This window comes from Panthera uncia, unplaced genomic scaffold, assembly GCF_023721935.1.
Source record: "Panthera uncia isolate 11264 unplaced genomic scaffold, Puncia_PCG_1.0 HiC_scaffold_1063, whole genome shotgun sequence".
Classification (NCBI taxonomy): domain Eukaryota; kingdom Metazoa; phylum Chordata; class Mammalia; order Carnivora; family Felidae; genus Panthera; species Panthera uncia.
Window position 1 is genome coordinate 1 of NW_026057660.1, and position 13,986 is coordinate 13,986.

Consider the following 13,986-nt stretch of genomic DNA (forward strand, 5'->3'; position numbering starts at 1 on the left):
TGTTTGTCTATTACCACCTGTAGAGAAACAGGGAAGAGCTGGGGGGGTGTCCTGAGCACAGGCCTGAAGGACACACACCCCTCCCTGCCCCCCCCCCCCCCCCCCGCCCCACTGCCTGCTTCCCTCCTGGCTGCCGCTGGTGCCAGAGGATGGGGACAAGGACGATATGCTCTGGGACTGGGAAAGGAAGTCTAGTTGTGAGCAGAATCACAGGCATGACCATCCCGTCACTTCCCACCCCAACACACCTTAAGGATGAAGTCGGGAGGCGTTCCAGGCCGGACGGTAGGCCTCAGGACCCCATCGTGATGGGAGTGGATAAGTGTCTCATCCAGATCCAGCACCAGGATCTTCCTCTTCACCTGGCCTGAACCACAACAGCAAGGAATGACACCCACCAACCTCCAGCCCACACCTGGAGCCCCACCTCACCTTACAGGAGCCTTCCCAGCCAGCACACTCACCTAGCCGATTCCGGGACACGGGAGATAAGGGAAGGATATCATAGCGAACAGTTTGGTACTGAATTATCTAAAAACAGCAAGAGAGAGGATTAGACCCCTTGAGTGGGAGACCTTGACAAAGGAACGTTTACTATATACGGGGCATCGTGGAAGTGACTGACGATCACCTCATTTAATCCTCAAGAACGCGGTAACGACGCTATAATAACGACAACGACAGCAACATCATCGTGTCTATTTTAACCACGGAGAGACCGAGGCTTAGCCAGGTTAGATGCCTTGTGTAAGACCACACTGCTAGGAATTATCTTATTTGGTCATTTGTCCCCCCAGTTAGAATGAAAACCTGGCGAGAGCACCCGGTCCCGGCTGCGTTCCCAGGACACTGTCACAGGGTGGGTGGTTAATATCAGAGCGGATGCAGTGGCGGAGCCAGGACCGCCCTAAGGCAGGCTGACCCAAAACCTGCCCTCTTCCCTGTGCTCTGCAAGGAACAGAGACACGCACGGCTCCCCACATTTCCGCCCCATGGATCCTTCGTGACAACTCTCGTCACTCGGGGGACTGAGAGGAGTCAGGACAGGAGGTCCTTGGGTACCTAAGGGGAATGAAGGGCAAGGAGGGAATCCAGGGGTTCTCAGGTCAGCTAAGTTCCCCTGGCTGGTGGCCGCCAGGCCTATTTTAACCAGCCACCTGTCCATTTCTGTCTCTACCAGCCAAGTCACAAGTGGCAGAGAACCTCAGCCCTCCGCGCTGCCTCCTTATTCCGGTACCCAGGACAAGGCACACTGGGAAGCCCCACCCACCAGGCTGACTGATAGGGTGGCAAGAAGGCCAGAGTGAATGAAGGGCTGTGAGGGACGTCAAGAGGGGACAAGGACGTCAACCTTCCAGCTCCTCCGGGTCTTCTCTAGAAGCTCCTGTTTCTAGCACTCAGTTCTCTTCCACGCGAGCCTGGCAGTCCCTTCCTCTGCTCTTTTCTTCTAGGCTTCTGTCCATCCCTAGGCCCCAGCCTCGCCAGAACCAGTCTCGCCCCTTGCAAGCCACAGGGCCCTCTCCTCCGAATGCCAAGGCACCTGCCCTTTTCTCCCTGCAGCAGGATGAAGGCCGCAACAGCTCGGGTGTCCTGGCCTGCTATCTCGGGTTGCACATGCTGGGCATGTAGGGAATGCTCCAAGCATCTGCCAGCAAGGGGGTGGGGGGAGAAACCAGATTGGAAGGGAAGGAAGGGAAGACAAAAGGTCGTGGGGTCAGCGCTTGCCCGGAGAGGTGCAGTTTTGCCAAAAGCTGGCCTCTAGAGGGGCTGGAGCTCTACTCCCTGCCTCCAGAACAGGAATTTCAGGGGCAAACGGGGCGTGCTCGGAGCAAAGCCAGGCAGATAGAACAGCAGCTGACATGTAGAGAAAACCCCAGGAGCCAGCCCCACACACACCTCAGCATCTCTGACCCCAAATTCTTCCGGGCTCCTAACATGGGTTTCGGGGAAATAGCCTTGCCTACCACCGTGATCACCCAGAAACAACCCTCACCCTAAATCAGGAAGCGGAAGGCATAGACTGGTAAAGGAGACACTGAATCTGAAGCAGGCCCACTCCCCCAAGTCGGTCACCAACGACCACCGCCACCCAGGGCTCTCTGGAGACTCTCGGACCTTCCAGGTATTACTGAGGTACACCAAAGAGCACGGGCCAGGGAACTTCTGCATGTCGGCTTACTGAATTCTCCCCAGCAGTGAGAACACAGCACATTCGCTAAAGGATGTTAGCCTACGGGAGCTCTGACCTTGGAGAGAAGCTCTCCGGGGGAGGGAACCCACAGATACTCGGGTACGTGCAGTCATCGCTGCCCACAGGACCCCTCTCAAAGCTGGGGTCTCCTGGAGAGGCAAGCCCGCCCTCAGGCTCAAGCCTACAACTGCCAAGCACTGTCTTCCCAGAGAGACACCCCAACACCAATGTGCTCCTCTCCCTAAAGCCCAACATAAAACCATCCTTCTTAGTCCCAGGGACTAGGTGACTCCAGATGCCCACAGCAGGAAATAAGTTTCCGGGGCCCTTTTTGGACGCGTCCCCATAAAGCCAACGGCAGGGGTTTCTCCTTCACACCCAAGGCTGTTCCCCTGTTTGTCACCTATGGTCTCCCACCCACACCCCTACCCTTGCCACATAAGCCCGTCTGTCCCTTGTTCCGAGCCCTAACACACGGGGAGGCTCCTAGTAACGGAAGGGTCTGTCACAAGCCCACAGCCGACAGAGCCGGTGCCATCAAACAGGTGTTCCCCTCCTCTTGGTCTCTAACAACAACTCCAGCTTTCCTAAACGGCGCCCCACCCACCACCCTGGCCCCCAAGAGTTGCCACATCCAGTCTCCGTCTTGCCCCCCCCCCCGCCGCCCCGATCTCGGTTGTCCTACGGGGGTCTCCCCCCTCCCCATGCCACCCCATGCCCAGCCAAGGGTGCCCCAACCCTCTAACGGGAAAAGCCGCCGCCAGGACTCCGTTCCGAAGCCCAAACAGAGGCCCGACACTTTCCGAAAACCCGTGAGCACCGCTGACACGGGTTCCCACCACCACCAGCGCCCACCCAGGCTCACCGTGCGGATCTGCCTCCGCAAAAGGTAAATGAAGAAGCTCCAGAGCTTGGCGGCGAAGGCCACGAACGTGCGCAGCCCCAGCAGACACTGCGTCCGCATCATCCCGATGACCCCGGCACCGCCGGCCCCGGGGCCCCCGCGGCCCAGCTCCGCCAGCCCCCCGGGGGCAGCCCCCCGCCTCCGGGAGGGGGAACGGGGGCCCCGAGTGGCAGGAAAGGCTGCAGAGAGGGGCACGGAGCGGGCGGCTCAGAAAGCCACCCCCGGCGAGGGGAAAGCCCAGCGGAACCGGGAGCTGGGGGACAGGCGTGGGCAGCCCGCGGGGGCCCACATGGGCGGGGAGTGGCACCGACGGCTTAGCGGAGGTTGCGGGCCGAGACGGGTCGGGCTAGGACGGGGTCCTCAGAGACCGGGAGGGAAGGGGATGGAGAATTGGGGGAGGGGGCAGTGGGGGAGGGGGCCAGGGAGAAGGGAGGGAGGGAGAAGGGAGGGGGAGGGGAAGGGGGAAGCGGAGGGTGGCCCGCTGCGCAGGCGCGTTAGGGGGCTGCCCGCGGGAAAGGGCGGGCGGGGGCCGCGGCGCGCGAAGGGCCGCGGCGGCGGCGGCGGCGGCCGCGCCGGCTGGGCGAAGGAAGGGGGAAGGAGGGGGAGGGGGAGCCGAAGGGCGCGGATGGCTAGACCGGAGCGGCCTCCCCCTCCCCGAAGTCGGGGGTGCCTTAGCCGCTGGGGAGCGGGGCTGCAGCCTCTGCAGCCTCTGCAGCTGGATTTCCCACTCTGACAGGCGCCATTTTACCGCCCTAAGGGCTCCCTCCTCCTTTCTTCCCCCCTCCTCTTCCCCTCTGACACTGCTTCCGGTGGTGACGTGTATTCGCTTCACCGGGACTAATGTTCCCCCTCCTCGGTCTATGGGGGCGGGCAGGGGAAAGCCGAGAGCGCTCCCGACAAGGCCGCAGTATCGCGCAAGCGCGGAAGGTGGCAGCGGGGCGGACCCCGGGGGCGAGGCGGGCCCCGCCTGGAGCGGCGTGGGCGGGGCGGGTGACGTCTCTCGTCCCCGGGTGTCGGGCCGTCGGACGGGCTCGTGCGGCCTCCTACCCCTCCCGCCGACAACTGCCCCCAACGGCTCTTCCGGCCCCAGTCGTGGTAAAAATGTCCTGCGTCTGTGCGCCGGAGCTCGGGAGGGGCCCCTCCGCGTGAGCGCCCCCTGGGATATTGGACATAATCACCTCTCATTCCGGACCGGGCCGGGTCTCGGTTGTGGGAGGGCTCATGGGTGCCCCGCCCCTTTTCCCTGGAGGGGGCGGGGCGGCGGGCCGTGACGCCATCAGAGGGCGCCCGAGGAGGGACGGGCCGCCAGTTGGAGATGGAGTCGGTGCTGGCTCTGCGCGGCCTGGTGCTGCTGCGGGGTGAGGGCCAGAGGCGCCGGGGGTTGCGAGCTGGGCTCGAGGGGCGGCAGCGGAGAGGAAGAGCCGCGTGTCACCGGCGAGGGGTGGTCACCCGGGGTCGGTGAGGACGGAAACGTCAGCGTTCTCACGCTGGTTATCCGTCCCTCGCTCTCCCCAGACTCCGTGGAGTGGGAGGGGCGCAGTCTCTTGAAGGCGCTTATCAAGAAAGCTGCGCTGAGGTGAGTATCTCGCAGCCTTCTCCCCGAAGTCCCCGGGAAGGAAGGCTGGGCCCAGCTCTGTGACACTCTCCTCCATCTCTGCCTTAGTGGGGAGCAGGTCCACATCCTGGGCTGTGAAGTGAGCGAGGAAGAGTTCCGTGCAGGTTTTGACTCCAGTATCAACAGCCGGTAAGCACAGATTGGGAGAGACTTTGCTGGGTGTAGGATCCCTGTAAGGAAATTGCTCTGCGGCATATTCATTGAAGGAATGGATATGTGTCTTTCGGGAGGCCAAGATTCGCAAGAGAAATGAGGAGTGGCGAGTTAATGGAGAACCCAGAGCCTGGGCTGTAGAAGCGCAGACGGAAATGGAGCGTAATAAGAGGCCGACGCTGTAGTTTTGCACCAGAAGCTGTACTGGTGGATAAAAATGAACATATTCTGTCTTTTGAGGTATTCAGAATCCGGGGATGGTTAGTCCAGACGTGGATTCCAGATTTGCACCAACACCAGCTGCCAGCTACTGAGCGATTTGTTCTAGAGGCAAAAGTAACAGACTGTGCAAAATTAGGGACGTATGGGAAGGCATAGCTGTTCATGGGAGTTGGAAGAGCTTCCTGAGACCAGACGGATAGCAAAAGGTCTCAGCGTGAAAATGAGTTCAGTTATCCCAAAGGCAGTGACGGCCCTTTCAACGTGTAAGGGGTGAGTGATAATCTCATACTGTTAGACTACTCCAGTGACCAGTGTGGAGAATGGGATTAGAAGAGGGCAACCTCAGACAGACCGGGAGGGAAGGCTGCTGTGGTAGTCCAGGTTCACTCAGGGCTGTATGTGTACTGAGCACCAGTTACGAACCGGGTGCCGTGGTAGGCACGGTGAATGAGACGGGTGTGGTCTCTAATGCATCTTAGGGAAAGATGATAAGGGGTGACATCTGGCTTAAGACAGTAGCAGTAAGTAAGCATAGAGAGTTTAAGAGGAAAGTAAAAGGACTCTAGCAGGTAGAATTTCCAGGAGTTATAGACTGATGTGGAATAGAGCTTAGGAGACTCCTGAATCCACCTGTGTGCCTGGATAAAAACGATTACTTCCCGGTCTAGACAGCTCAGTAGTTTACATCTGTGTTCAGCTCTGGTTTTTCAACCATGTGATGGGAGTGATGTTTCATGTTAAGGTGGCACTTACGAGAGAAGCAACAGATAGGACGGTGGTGTCCAGGAACAAGTTGGGCCACCGTGAATCCGATCCCAGGATTCCTAACCCATGTCAGACTCCTTTTCTCTGTGGTGCTATTTTATCTATAGTTAGTAACACAGGATCTAACTCTTGATCTTCTCTAAACTGTCCTACAGGCAGGAGCCATGTCTCACATCCTGTCCTCTCCCTGTTCCTCCAGGGAATGACATGAGTTAGGCTCCGCTCAGGAAATGTTTGATGGTGATGATAACTGACGTTTGTCAAGCGTTTAATACGCGTTAAGGATCGTTCTAAAGATCAAACAGTTGGTATCTGTGCATTTGTTCTACAAATGAAGAAACAGTTTTAGGATAAGTAGTTTATCAGTTAGGTGACCTTAGGTAAGTAGTAAAGCCACGCTTAGAGCTCAGGGCTTTCTGACACCAAAGCCCGTGCTGCCCACATGGTAGTCTGTGTCTCAGTCTTAGCTCTAAGTCACAGAGAGCCACGGAGATCACAGGGTGAAGTTCAAGATTGAGGGGAAGGGGCAGGGTTAATCAGTTGTCTCCTGTTTTCCCTTTGCAGGCTGGTTTACTATGACCTCTTCAGAGACCCGCTCAACTGGGCGCAGACCGGGGAAGCCCTTCCGGGGGGACCCCTGGGAGCCTTGCAGGCCATGTGCAAGAGGACGGATCCTGGTCCTGTCACTGTGGCCCTCGATTCACTGAGCTGGCTGCTGCTGCGTCTTCCCTGTGCCGCCCTCTGCCAGGCCCTCTGTGCCATGAGCCGTCAGCACGCCTGCCGTGGTGAGACCCCCTTCATTACTACTCGTCACGTACCTTCCCCTGCCAAGGAGTAAGCCCTCTTCCATTCTGAGCAAGAACATGGTTAGGGATTGCCAGTTGGGCCTTATTCCATCTCTTTAACGTTCATTCTAGTTCTGGGCTTCTTCATAAGCAGGCTTTTGTTCCTCTTCCAGGTTCATTTTTACTCACTTGTTTCATTCGTTCGCTCAATGAGTACCAATTACATGCTATGTGTCAGGCACAAATCTAGATACCAGGAGAGTAAAGACTAAGTGTGCTCAGGTTCTTGTCTTCCAGGACCTCAAAGTGCCAAAAAGGATACAGACAAGTTAGCGGTTACAAGACGGTCTGATAGCAGCCGTGATGATAAAGGAACATACACAGGGCATCCTAAGGAAAGAACTGTCTCGAAGAGGAAGGGGTTAGCCAGGCAGATTTGGCCAGACCAGGGGCCCTGGGCGTAGCCCTGAAGTATACCGTGGATTCTAGACCTGACCGTGCAGTCAGCTACCCAACTTTGTATTAAGGTGCTTGAGTCTCTCAGTGTTTCAGTTTTACTGTGTAAGAGTGGGGGGAAGGGGTGAAATTACAGTATTAGCATGAACTATTTAATTTTTTTTAATGTTTATTTTTGAGAGAGTGTGTAAGTGGGGTAGAGGCAGAGAGGGAGACACAGAATCCGAAGCAGGCTCCAGGCTCTGAGCTGTCAGCACAGAGGCCGACACGGGGCTCGAACTTACAGACCGTGAGATCGTGACCTGAGCTGAAGTCAGACGCTTAATCCACTGAGCCCCCCAGGCGCGCCTAGGAGGAACCGTTTAGAATGCTGTTAGGTCAAGTGATAGCGATGTCATACGCTTCAGCCCAAACATGCCGACGTCTGTAAGCGTCAAAACACGAAGGCATCTTCTAGTACAGTGCTGACGCTCTTTAAGCGTGTGTGTGCGCGCTCCGCAAAAGGGAGAGACAACCGGAGGGAGTCAAAGGCACTGACTGGGATGGGGTCAAGTTCCAGAAGCCTCAAGTAGTTCATCGTGTAAGAGATGAGGCAGGAAAGTAAGCAGAGACCGGAAGAGGAAGGGGTTAACTCCGTCCCGAAGGCCCTGAGGGAGGAGCTCCGAGGACCTAGGAGGACCTAGGAGGGTCCGAGGACCAAGTCAGAGTAGGCCTGGCTCACATTCACTCCGAGGAGGTGAGGGCTGCAGCTCCGCAGTCCCAGCCTCACCAAGGGAAGTCAGGATTCTGGCGGGGCCGCAACGGAACATGGGGCACCCCTTCCTTCCTCCTCCTTTACTGTTCCATCCCTGGCCTCCGCTCTGAGTGTTCCCCACTGCCCTTTGCGCCCCACGCTTGTTGTCCTTCCAGGTGGCGGCCCCGCAGCGGAGCAGCTGTGCGTGCTAGGCCTGCTGCACCGAGAGCTCCACGGCCCGGGCCCCACGGGAGCATTGAGCAGCCTTGCCCAGACCGAGGTGACCCTGAGTGGTACAGCGGGCCAGGCCTCGGCCCACATCCTCTGTCGGAGGCCCCGACAGCGCCCAACCCTCGAGGTCAGGAGAACCCCGGGGAAGCACTAAGGTCAGGGTCGGACGGAAGGGGAGTCTTGGCGGAAAGAAGAGTAAGAAAGCTGGCGTGGCCGAGCGCTTCCCTGTCTCCTTGTTTTGTCATTTCCCTCCTGATCCTCACCACGGCCCTGGGAGGTGGCTTGTTTGGTTGTCCCCTTACTCAAGTTACAGACAGTGAGTGGTAGAGCCAGGATTGGAACACAGGATTGCCTGACTCGGATCCCGTGGGCTTAACCAAGAGGAGATCTTGACTTCCAAGAAACGGCAAAGGAGAAAAGACTGGGAGCGGTTGTTGGGGGAGAAGGAGCGAGTCCCTTCGGAGAGCTCTGAAGGAGGGCGAGGGGAAGAGCAGGGGCTGGAAGCTGTTACACTGATGGTGGGGCGGGCAGGGGTGGGCAGGGCCGGCGGGTCCAAGTTCTTCTCTCTGGTTTGTTCCGTCAGGTGGAAACAACCTTTCCGTTAATACTCTTCCTTCTCCCCCAGACTCTGTGGTTCTCCGTCCTGCCTGACTTGAGCCTGGATCTCCAAGGGGGACCCCCGCTAGAGTCCCAGCCCCACCCAGATCCTCACACACCGCAGGTATCTCGCAGGCCAGGGCGGAAACGAGGGACCGGAGCTTGTGGGTCTGCTGAAAGGAGAGACTGGAAACTGCAGGGGGTGGGGGTGGGGTCAGGGGTGCAGCCATGAGGCAGTGGCAGTATCCCTTGTGCCTGCAGGTGGACCCCGCCTCCCGCTTGACCTTTAACCTCCACCTGTCCAAGAGAGAACGAGAAGCCAAGGATAGCCTGACACTGCCTTTCCAGTTCAGCTCCGAAAAGTAAGGTTGGGGGCCAGGCGCCTGGGTTCCTGAGTAGAGCCCCGCGTCCGGGCCTGAGAGGTGGGGTGATGGCAGGTTATTGATTAACCTCAGACTTTACAGGGGCTGAAGTCCACCTCCAAAGACAAGTCTGGGGAGTGGTTCTCTACCCGCTCCTGCCCCAACGAGGCTAAAGGGCCTCTAGGTCTCTTTTCTCGCCGTTAGAGCCTTAGGTCACAGAGCAATCGGGTCTGGGCTGAGCCAGACCAGACCCTGGGGAAGTGGCCCTGCCCCTCTCTGGGCAACAGTGTTACCGGGAGGACGGGAAGCCGGTTGGGTGTGGTAGAGACAGGTTCGTAATGGCCTCTGTATGCCTGTCGTTCTGTGCTCAGTGTGTGGGTGGGCAAAGCCAGACCGTGGCAGGATCCGAGCCCTCGAGCTGCTAAGAACGTAGGGGATCGTTAGGCGAGCGGCATCCGTCTATCCCAGTACCGGATGCGGCTCCCATGCTGACTAAACGAGGAGGTCAGAGAAAGGGACTTGAACCAAGAAAACACGAAAGCCAAAGAGAAAGAGGAGGGAGTCAGTCACCAGGAAGCGTGTCCAGACAGGACCCCGTTACCCACCCTCGCCAGCACCCGCTCCCCCCCTCCTCTCCCCAGACAGCAGGCTCTGCTGCGCCCTGGGCCCGGCCCTGCTACCAGCCGCATCTTCTATGAGCCAGACGCGTTCGATGACCTGGACCCAGAAGACCCAGATGGTGACCTGGATGTTTGATGGGGAGCCTTGACCAGCCTGTACTGGGGAGGGGGGAGAGAGACCTTGGACGCGTAACCATCCTTTCATTGTTTGCCGCGGCCTTACCCTGCCCCACCTGTGCTCCCTGTGTGCGGAGGTCCTGCCTCGTGACCCCCGAGTCGGAGTAGCTTCCAGGCGGGACAAAACATGGGAAGGGGCAGAGGGGAAGGTGAGGGAACAGAGACGCCTCCCTTTCCAGCCTAATAAAATCTATTTTTTTACTAAAAAAGAAACCTTGCTAGCCGTGTAAGCGGGAGTTGGCAGTGGGAGGGACTGCGTGGGAAGAGGCAGGGAAGCCAGGCACCTGAGTCTTGGAGAGTCACTAGCGTTGGGGCCCAAGTGACAACGGTGCCACGGGGAGGGCCTTGCACACCGATAGCGCTCGGTGCGTGTTGTTTTAAACTGAAGCAGATACACTTAAAGGTTCCAGGTTCCCTGTAAGGATCTGGGTTGAAAGAAAGCAGAGACCCTGAAGGGGGAGGAAAAAAAAGCCTCCTTTCCAAAACATACGGTTTTATTCCTGTACAAAAAGCACACCCTCCTCTTTTTGCGTCCCTCACCCAACCCCCTCGGGGGAACTGTACAAGGTGCGCGAGCGGGGTGGCGGGGCTTGTCTGTCTCGGCACCCCGCCCACAGGCCGAGCTCTGCCCCAGGCCGGTTCAGGTCCCCGGGCACACCATAGGCTGCCGGGCCGGGCCAGGGGGCCCCCGGCTCACACGTACTCCTTGGCAGAGTTGGGCTTGGGGTAGGAGCGGGGTGCACGGTACCCAGCTTTGCTCTCACTCCCGGGACAGGAGCAAGAGAGGAGGGCGCCTCCCAGGATGACCAGAGCCGACCCCGCCCAGCCAATGAAGATGGCAGGACCGAACTCGTACCTATGGAGAGAGGGGGTTAGGGTCAGAAACGCGGCCTTTCCTGGAGGGGGATCCGGAACTGTCGCCCCTTTAGGAGGCCGGGCTCCCATACTTACTTCAGATTCATGGGGACCAACGGGTTATAAAAGTCTGTGACAATCTGGTGGCCATACCAGGAACAAGCTACCAAGGCAGCAAGACCTGGGGGAGAGAACGACTGGCATGTTAGAGGAGGCCCCAGGCCGGCACCTTGCACACCTCCACCCTACGATTGCAGAAGAGGCACTGGGCCCTCCTTGGGCCTGCTGCTCACCTGCCACGATGAAAATGATGCCTCCGGTCATGGCTATCCGGGCCTTCTTCACTTTGTCGTCTCCCCCGCAGCTTGTACACTTCATGCCCATCGTGGCCACGAACATGGCCAGGAAGCCCAGCACCAGGGACACCACCATGAGGGCTCGGGTGGCCTGTATGGCCGCTGCGGGGAAGGGGGAAGGACGCCCTCATTCCTGGAAACGCGGGTCGCTGGGCTTGGGGCCCCTTGGGCGTCCAAGCCCCGCGCAGCGCCGGGTGGATCCCGCCCCGTCCCGGCTCCGCGGCCTTGCCGCTCCGCCCCGCCCTCCTTCTGCCCTAGGACCCGCCCGGGGCGCGAGGGTTTCGGCGAAACCGCCCCGGCAGGGGAGGGGGGGCAGGGAGGAAGGGGCCCGCGGAGAGGGGCGGCGGCGGCGGCCGCAGCCCCCGCACGGGCCGCAGATCTCGGCCCGCGGCCCAGCCCTGACCCCCACTATCGCGGCCACCGGCTCTGTGGCTTCGGCTAATCGGCCGATAAGATTACAGGCCGCAGGCTGCGGCCCTCGTCTGACGGCGCGCACGGCTCCGCGGACCCAGCGCCCTCCGCCCCGCGCCGCCTTTTGTCCGAGAGAAAAGGGCGGGAGACGGAGGCCGCCAGCCGCGCAGGGCGGCGGGGGTAGGAGAGGCCTAGAGGGGGCTGGGCCGCCGGGTGCCGAGACCCGGGGAGGCCCGGGCGGGGGGGGGCGGGGGGAGGGGGGCGCAGCCGACGTGCAGCCCCCACGCCCCCGCCCCCGATCCGGTCCGGCCGCTTCCGCGTCCTGCTCCCCGGCAACCCCGGGCGTCGGGCCTCGCGCCCTTGCCCCGCACCCCGCCCGGCGCCCTCGCTCCCGGGCGCGTCCGCCCCGTCGGCCCCGCGGCCTTACCCGGCAGGGCGAGCACCGAGTCGTACATCTTGCAGCTCATCATGCCGGTGCTCTGCGTGACGCAGTCCATCCACAGCCCCTTGTACATGGCCTGGGCCGTGATGATGTTGTCGCCCGCGTACGAGCTCATCTGCCACTGCGGGATGGCGGTGGACGCCACCAGGCCCACCCAGCCCAGCAGGGCCAAGGCAAAGCCCAGCAGCTGCAGGCCCGAATTGGCCATCTTCGCCCTCGGAAGAGCCTGGGGACGCCGGGCGGGCGACCCTGCGGTAAAGCAAACCCACCTCGGGGGGGCAGCCCCACAGAAAGCGACGAGTCACCCGAAGAGAAGTTTGGGGTCAAGTGACCGCAGATCTTTTTGTCACTCGAGAAAAAAAACAAAACACAAAAAAAACCACACACACAAATCGATCCTTCAGGCGGGGCAAGGGTCTCACAGAAGGATCAGGCCACGCCCGGGGACTGGTGGTCGAAAAAGCGATCCCGCGAAGGCCAGGCGGTCCCCTCCGGCGTTCTCCGCGACCCTACCCAGACGAAAGGCGGAGGGGCGGTGTGCGCGCCGTCCTGGGTACTGGAAGCCCCCAAAGTGCCCTGGGCTGTCGGCCTGAGGCTGCAGTGCCCGGTGGCTCGGCGGTGAGCGGGCAGGTGCGGGCGGACAGGTGCGGCGCACCTGAGTATATGTAGGGCGTCAGGGGCGCGCCCCCGCGGGCACCGGGAGCGCGGGGGGGAGGCGGGACCGGAGGGCGGCCGAGGGTGACCTGACGTCACCGAAGGGACACTCACCTGAGCCGGAAGTCCTGGCCCCCACCCCTCCTTGCCCAGGTGAAGAGGAAGAAACCTGAGCCCCAGGGTCACGCCCCTTCTCCTGCCCGGCTTGGATTGCGGGTAGGGAGGAGGCGGTGGCTTCTCCGGAGCTCCCAGCTTGGAGTCAGCCCCTCCAGACTGGACTTCCCTGGGCAGCGGGATGCCCCTTCTCCTCTCCCCGGCAGGTGCGCCTGGGATACTGCGGCCCCAGAGCCCGGGGACGCCCTGGGCCCCTCGGTTCCGCCCCCCACCCCCACCCCTCCCCTCCGCTGGGACTCTTGGTTTCTACTCTAGGCGCTCTCCGTCCTGCCCTACTTTCGTCCCCGCCCCTCTGCTCTTCCTTTTCCTCAGTCGGCTCTCCTAAGCGTCCCCACCTTGGGGAACCGTAGCTCCAGTCCCTCAGAACTGCCCCCCTTCAGCAGCCTCCTTGGAGTCTGCATTCCCAGAACCACCGGCGCAGCAGCACCCCCACGCCCCGTGCCCCTGGCCGCCGCCCTCCTATCCCGCCCTCCAGCTGACGCCTGGCTGCCAGGCCCCGGCCTCCACAGCCCCGTCTTCTTGGCTGTCCATTCCAATCCCTATCCCTGACCTGCCTGGACCCTTGGCACCCCACCTCTAGGGGGTCACTATCCCCCACCTGCGACGAGGGTCCTTCCTAGCAAAAGGAAGAAAGCACTGAGGCCAGAAGTCAGCAGAGGGTGGGGAGCAGGGTCAGGCCTAGGTGACATTCTTGGCCACCCCTGTCGCTCCCTTCCCTTGGAGACTTTCCAAACCTGTGCCCCACCTTCTCCTTCCCTCCCGTCTTACACACGTTTCCCTTTCCTTCCTTCTGAGCCTGGACCTGACTCTGTGCACCCTCTGCGCTTCATGCAGGGCTTCCTCCTCCCTCGGGAGTCTACCTCCCAGCCCCCTCCCTGCCCCCGCGCCCCGCAGCGCCGCTCCGCTGCCTCCTTGCCCGGAGTCCTCCCCACCCACCTCTTCGCTCCCAGACCCACACGTTTCCAGCCCCCTCACCGTGTCTATTTTTTCCCTCCACTCTCCCACATTTCCCATTTTTCTTTGTCCTCTCAAACATTTCTCTGTAAGGCTCTCCTTTTTTGATTCATGGTGAGGTGGTGGTTTTTTTTTTTTTTAACCTATCTTTTTTTTCTTATAATTTATTTTGAGAGAGAGAGAGAGAGAGAGAGAGAGAGGGAGAATCCCAAGCAGGCTCCACACTGTCAGCCCAGAGCCCGATGTGGCTCGAACCCACAAGAGTGAGATCGTGACTTAAGCCAAAATCAGGAGTCAGAAGCCCAACCAACTGAGCCACGCAGGTGCCC

The 13,986-nt window shown here is 60.3% G+C and overlaps 2 protein-coding genes across 3 annotated transcripts; one reads left to right on the top strand and one right to left on the bottom strand.

Moving 5' to 3' along the window:
* Positions 1-3,604: 3,604 nt before the first annotated feature.
* LOC125916735 (elongator complex protein 5-like) lies at positions 3,605-10,041 on the top strand. 2 transcript variants are annotated; one of them, XM_049623037.1, is made up of 8 exons: positions 4,287-4,453; positions 4,611-4,671; positions 4,759-4,839; positions 6,415-6,635; positions 8,001-8,182; positions 8,681-8,776; positions 8,914-9,014; positions 9,656-10,041. In XM_049623037.1, the coding sequence occupies exons 1-8, from the start codon at positions 4,411-4,413 to the stop codon at positions 9,768-9,770; spliced, it is 900 nt and encodes a 299-aa protein (XP_049478994.1). In that variant the 5' UTR covers positions 4,287-4,410; the 3' UTR covers positions 9,771-10,041. The 2 variants fall into 2 exon arrangements, with proteins under 2 accessions (XP_049478993.1, XP_049478994.1); XM_049623036.1 differs by lacking the exons at positions 4,287-4,453; positions 8,914-9,014; positions 9,656-10,041 and adding an exon at positions 3,605-4,190 and having other exon boundaries at positions 8,001-8,250; positions 8,681-8,766.
* Positions 10,042-10,283: 242 nt separating this feature from the next.
* On the bottom strand, positions 10,284-12,532 carry LOC125916736 (claudin-7). The gene is made up of 4 exons (XM_049623038.1): positions 11,861-12,532; positions 10,960-11,124; positions 10,763-10,847; positions 10,284-10,667 (listed from the first exon to the last, which is right to left on the bottom strand). Exons 1-4 carry the CDS (start codon positions 12,081-12,083, stop codon positions 10,505-10,507), a joined length of 636 nt encoding a protein of 211 aa, XP_049478995.1. The 5' UTR covers positions 12,084-12,532; the 3' UTR covers positions 10,284-10,504.
* Between the last annotated feature and the right edge of the window lie 1,454 nt (positions 12,533-13,986).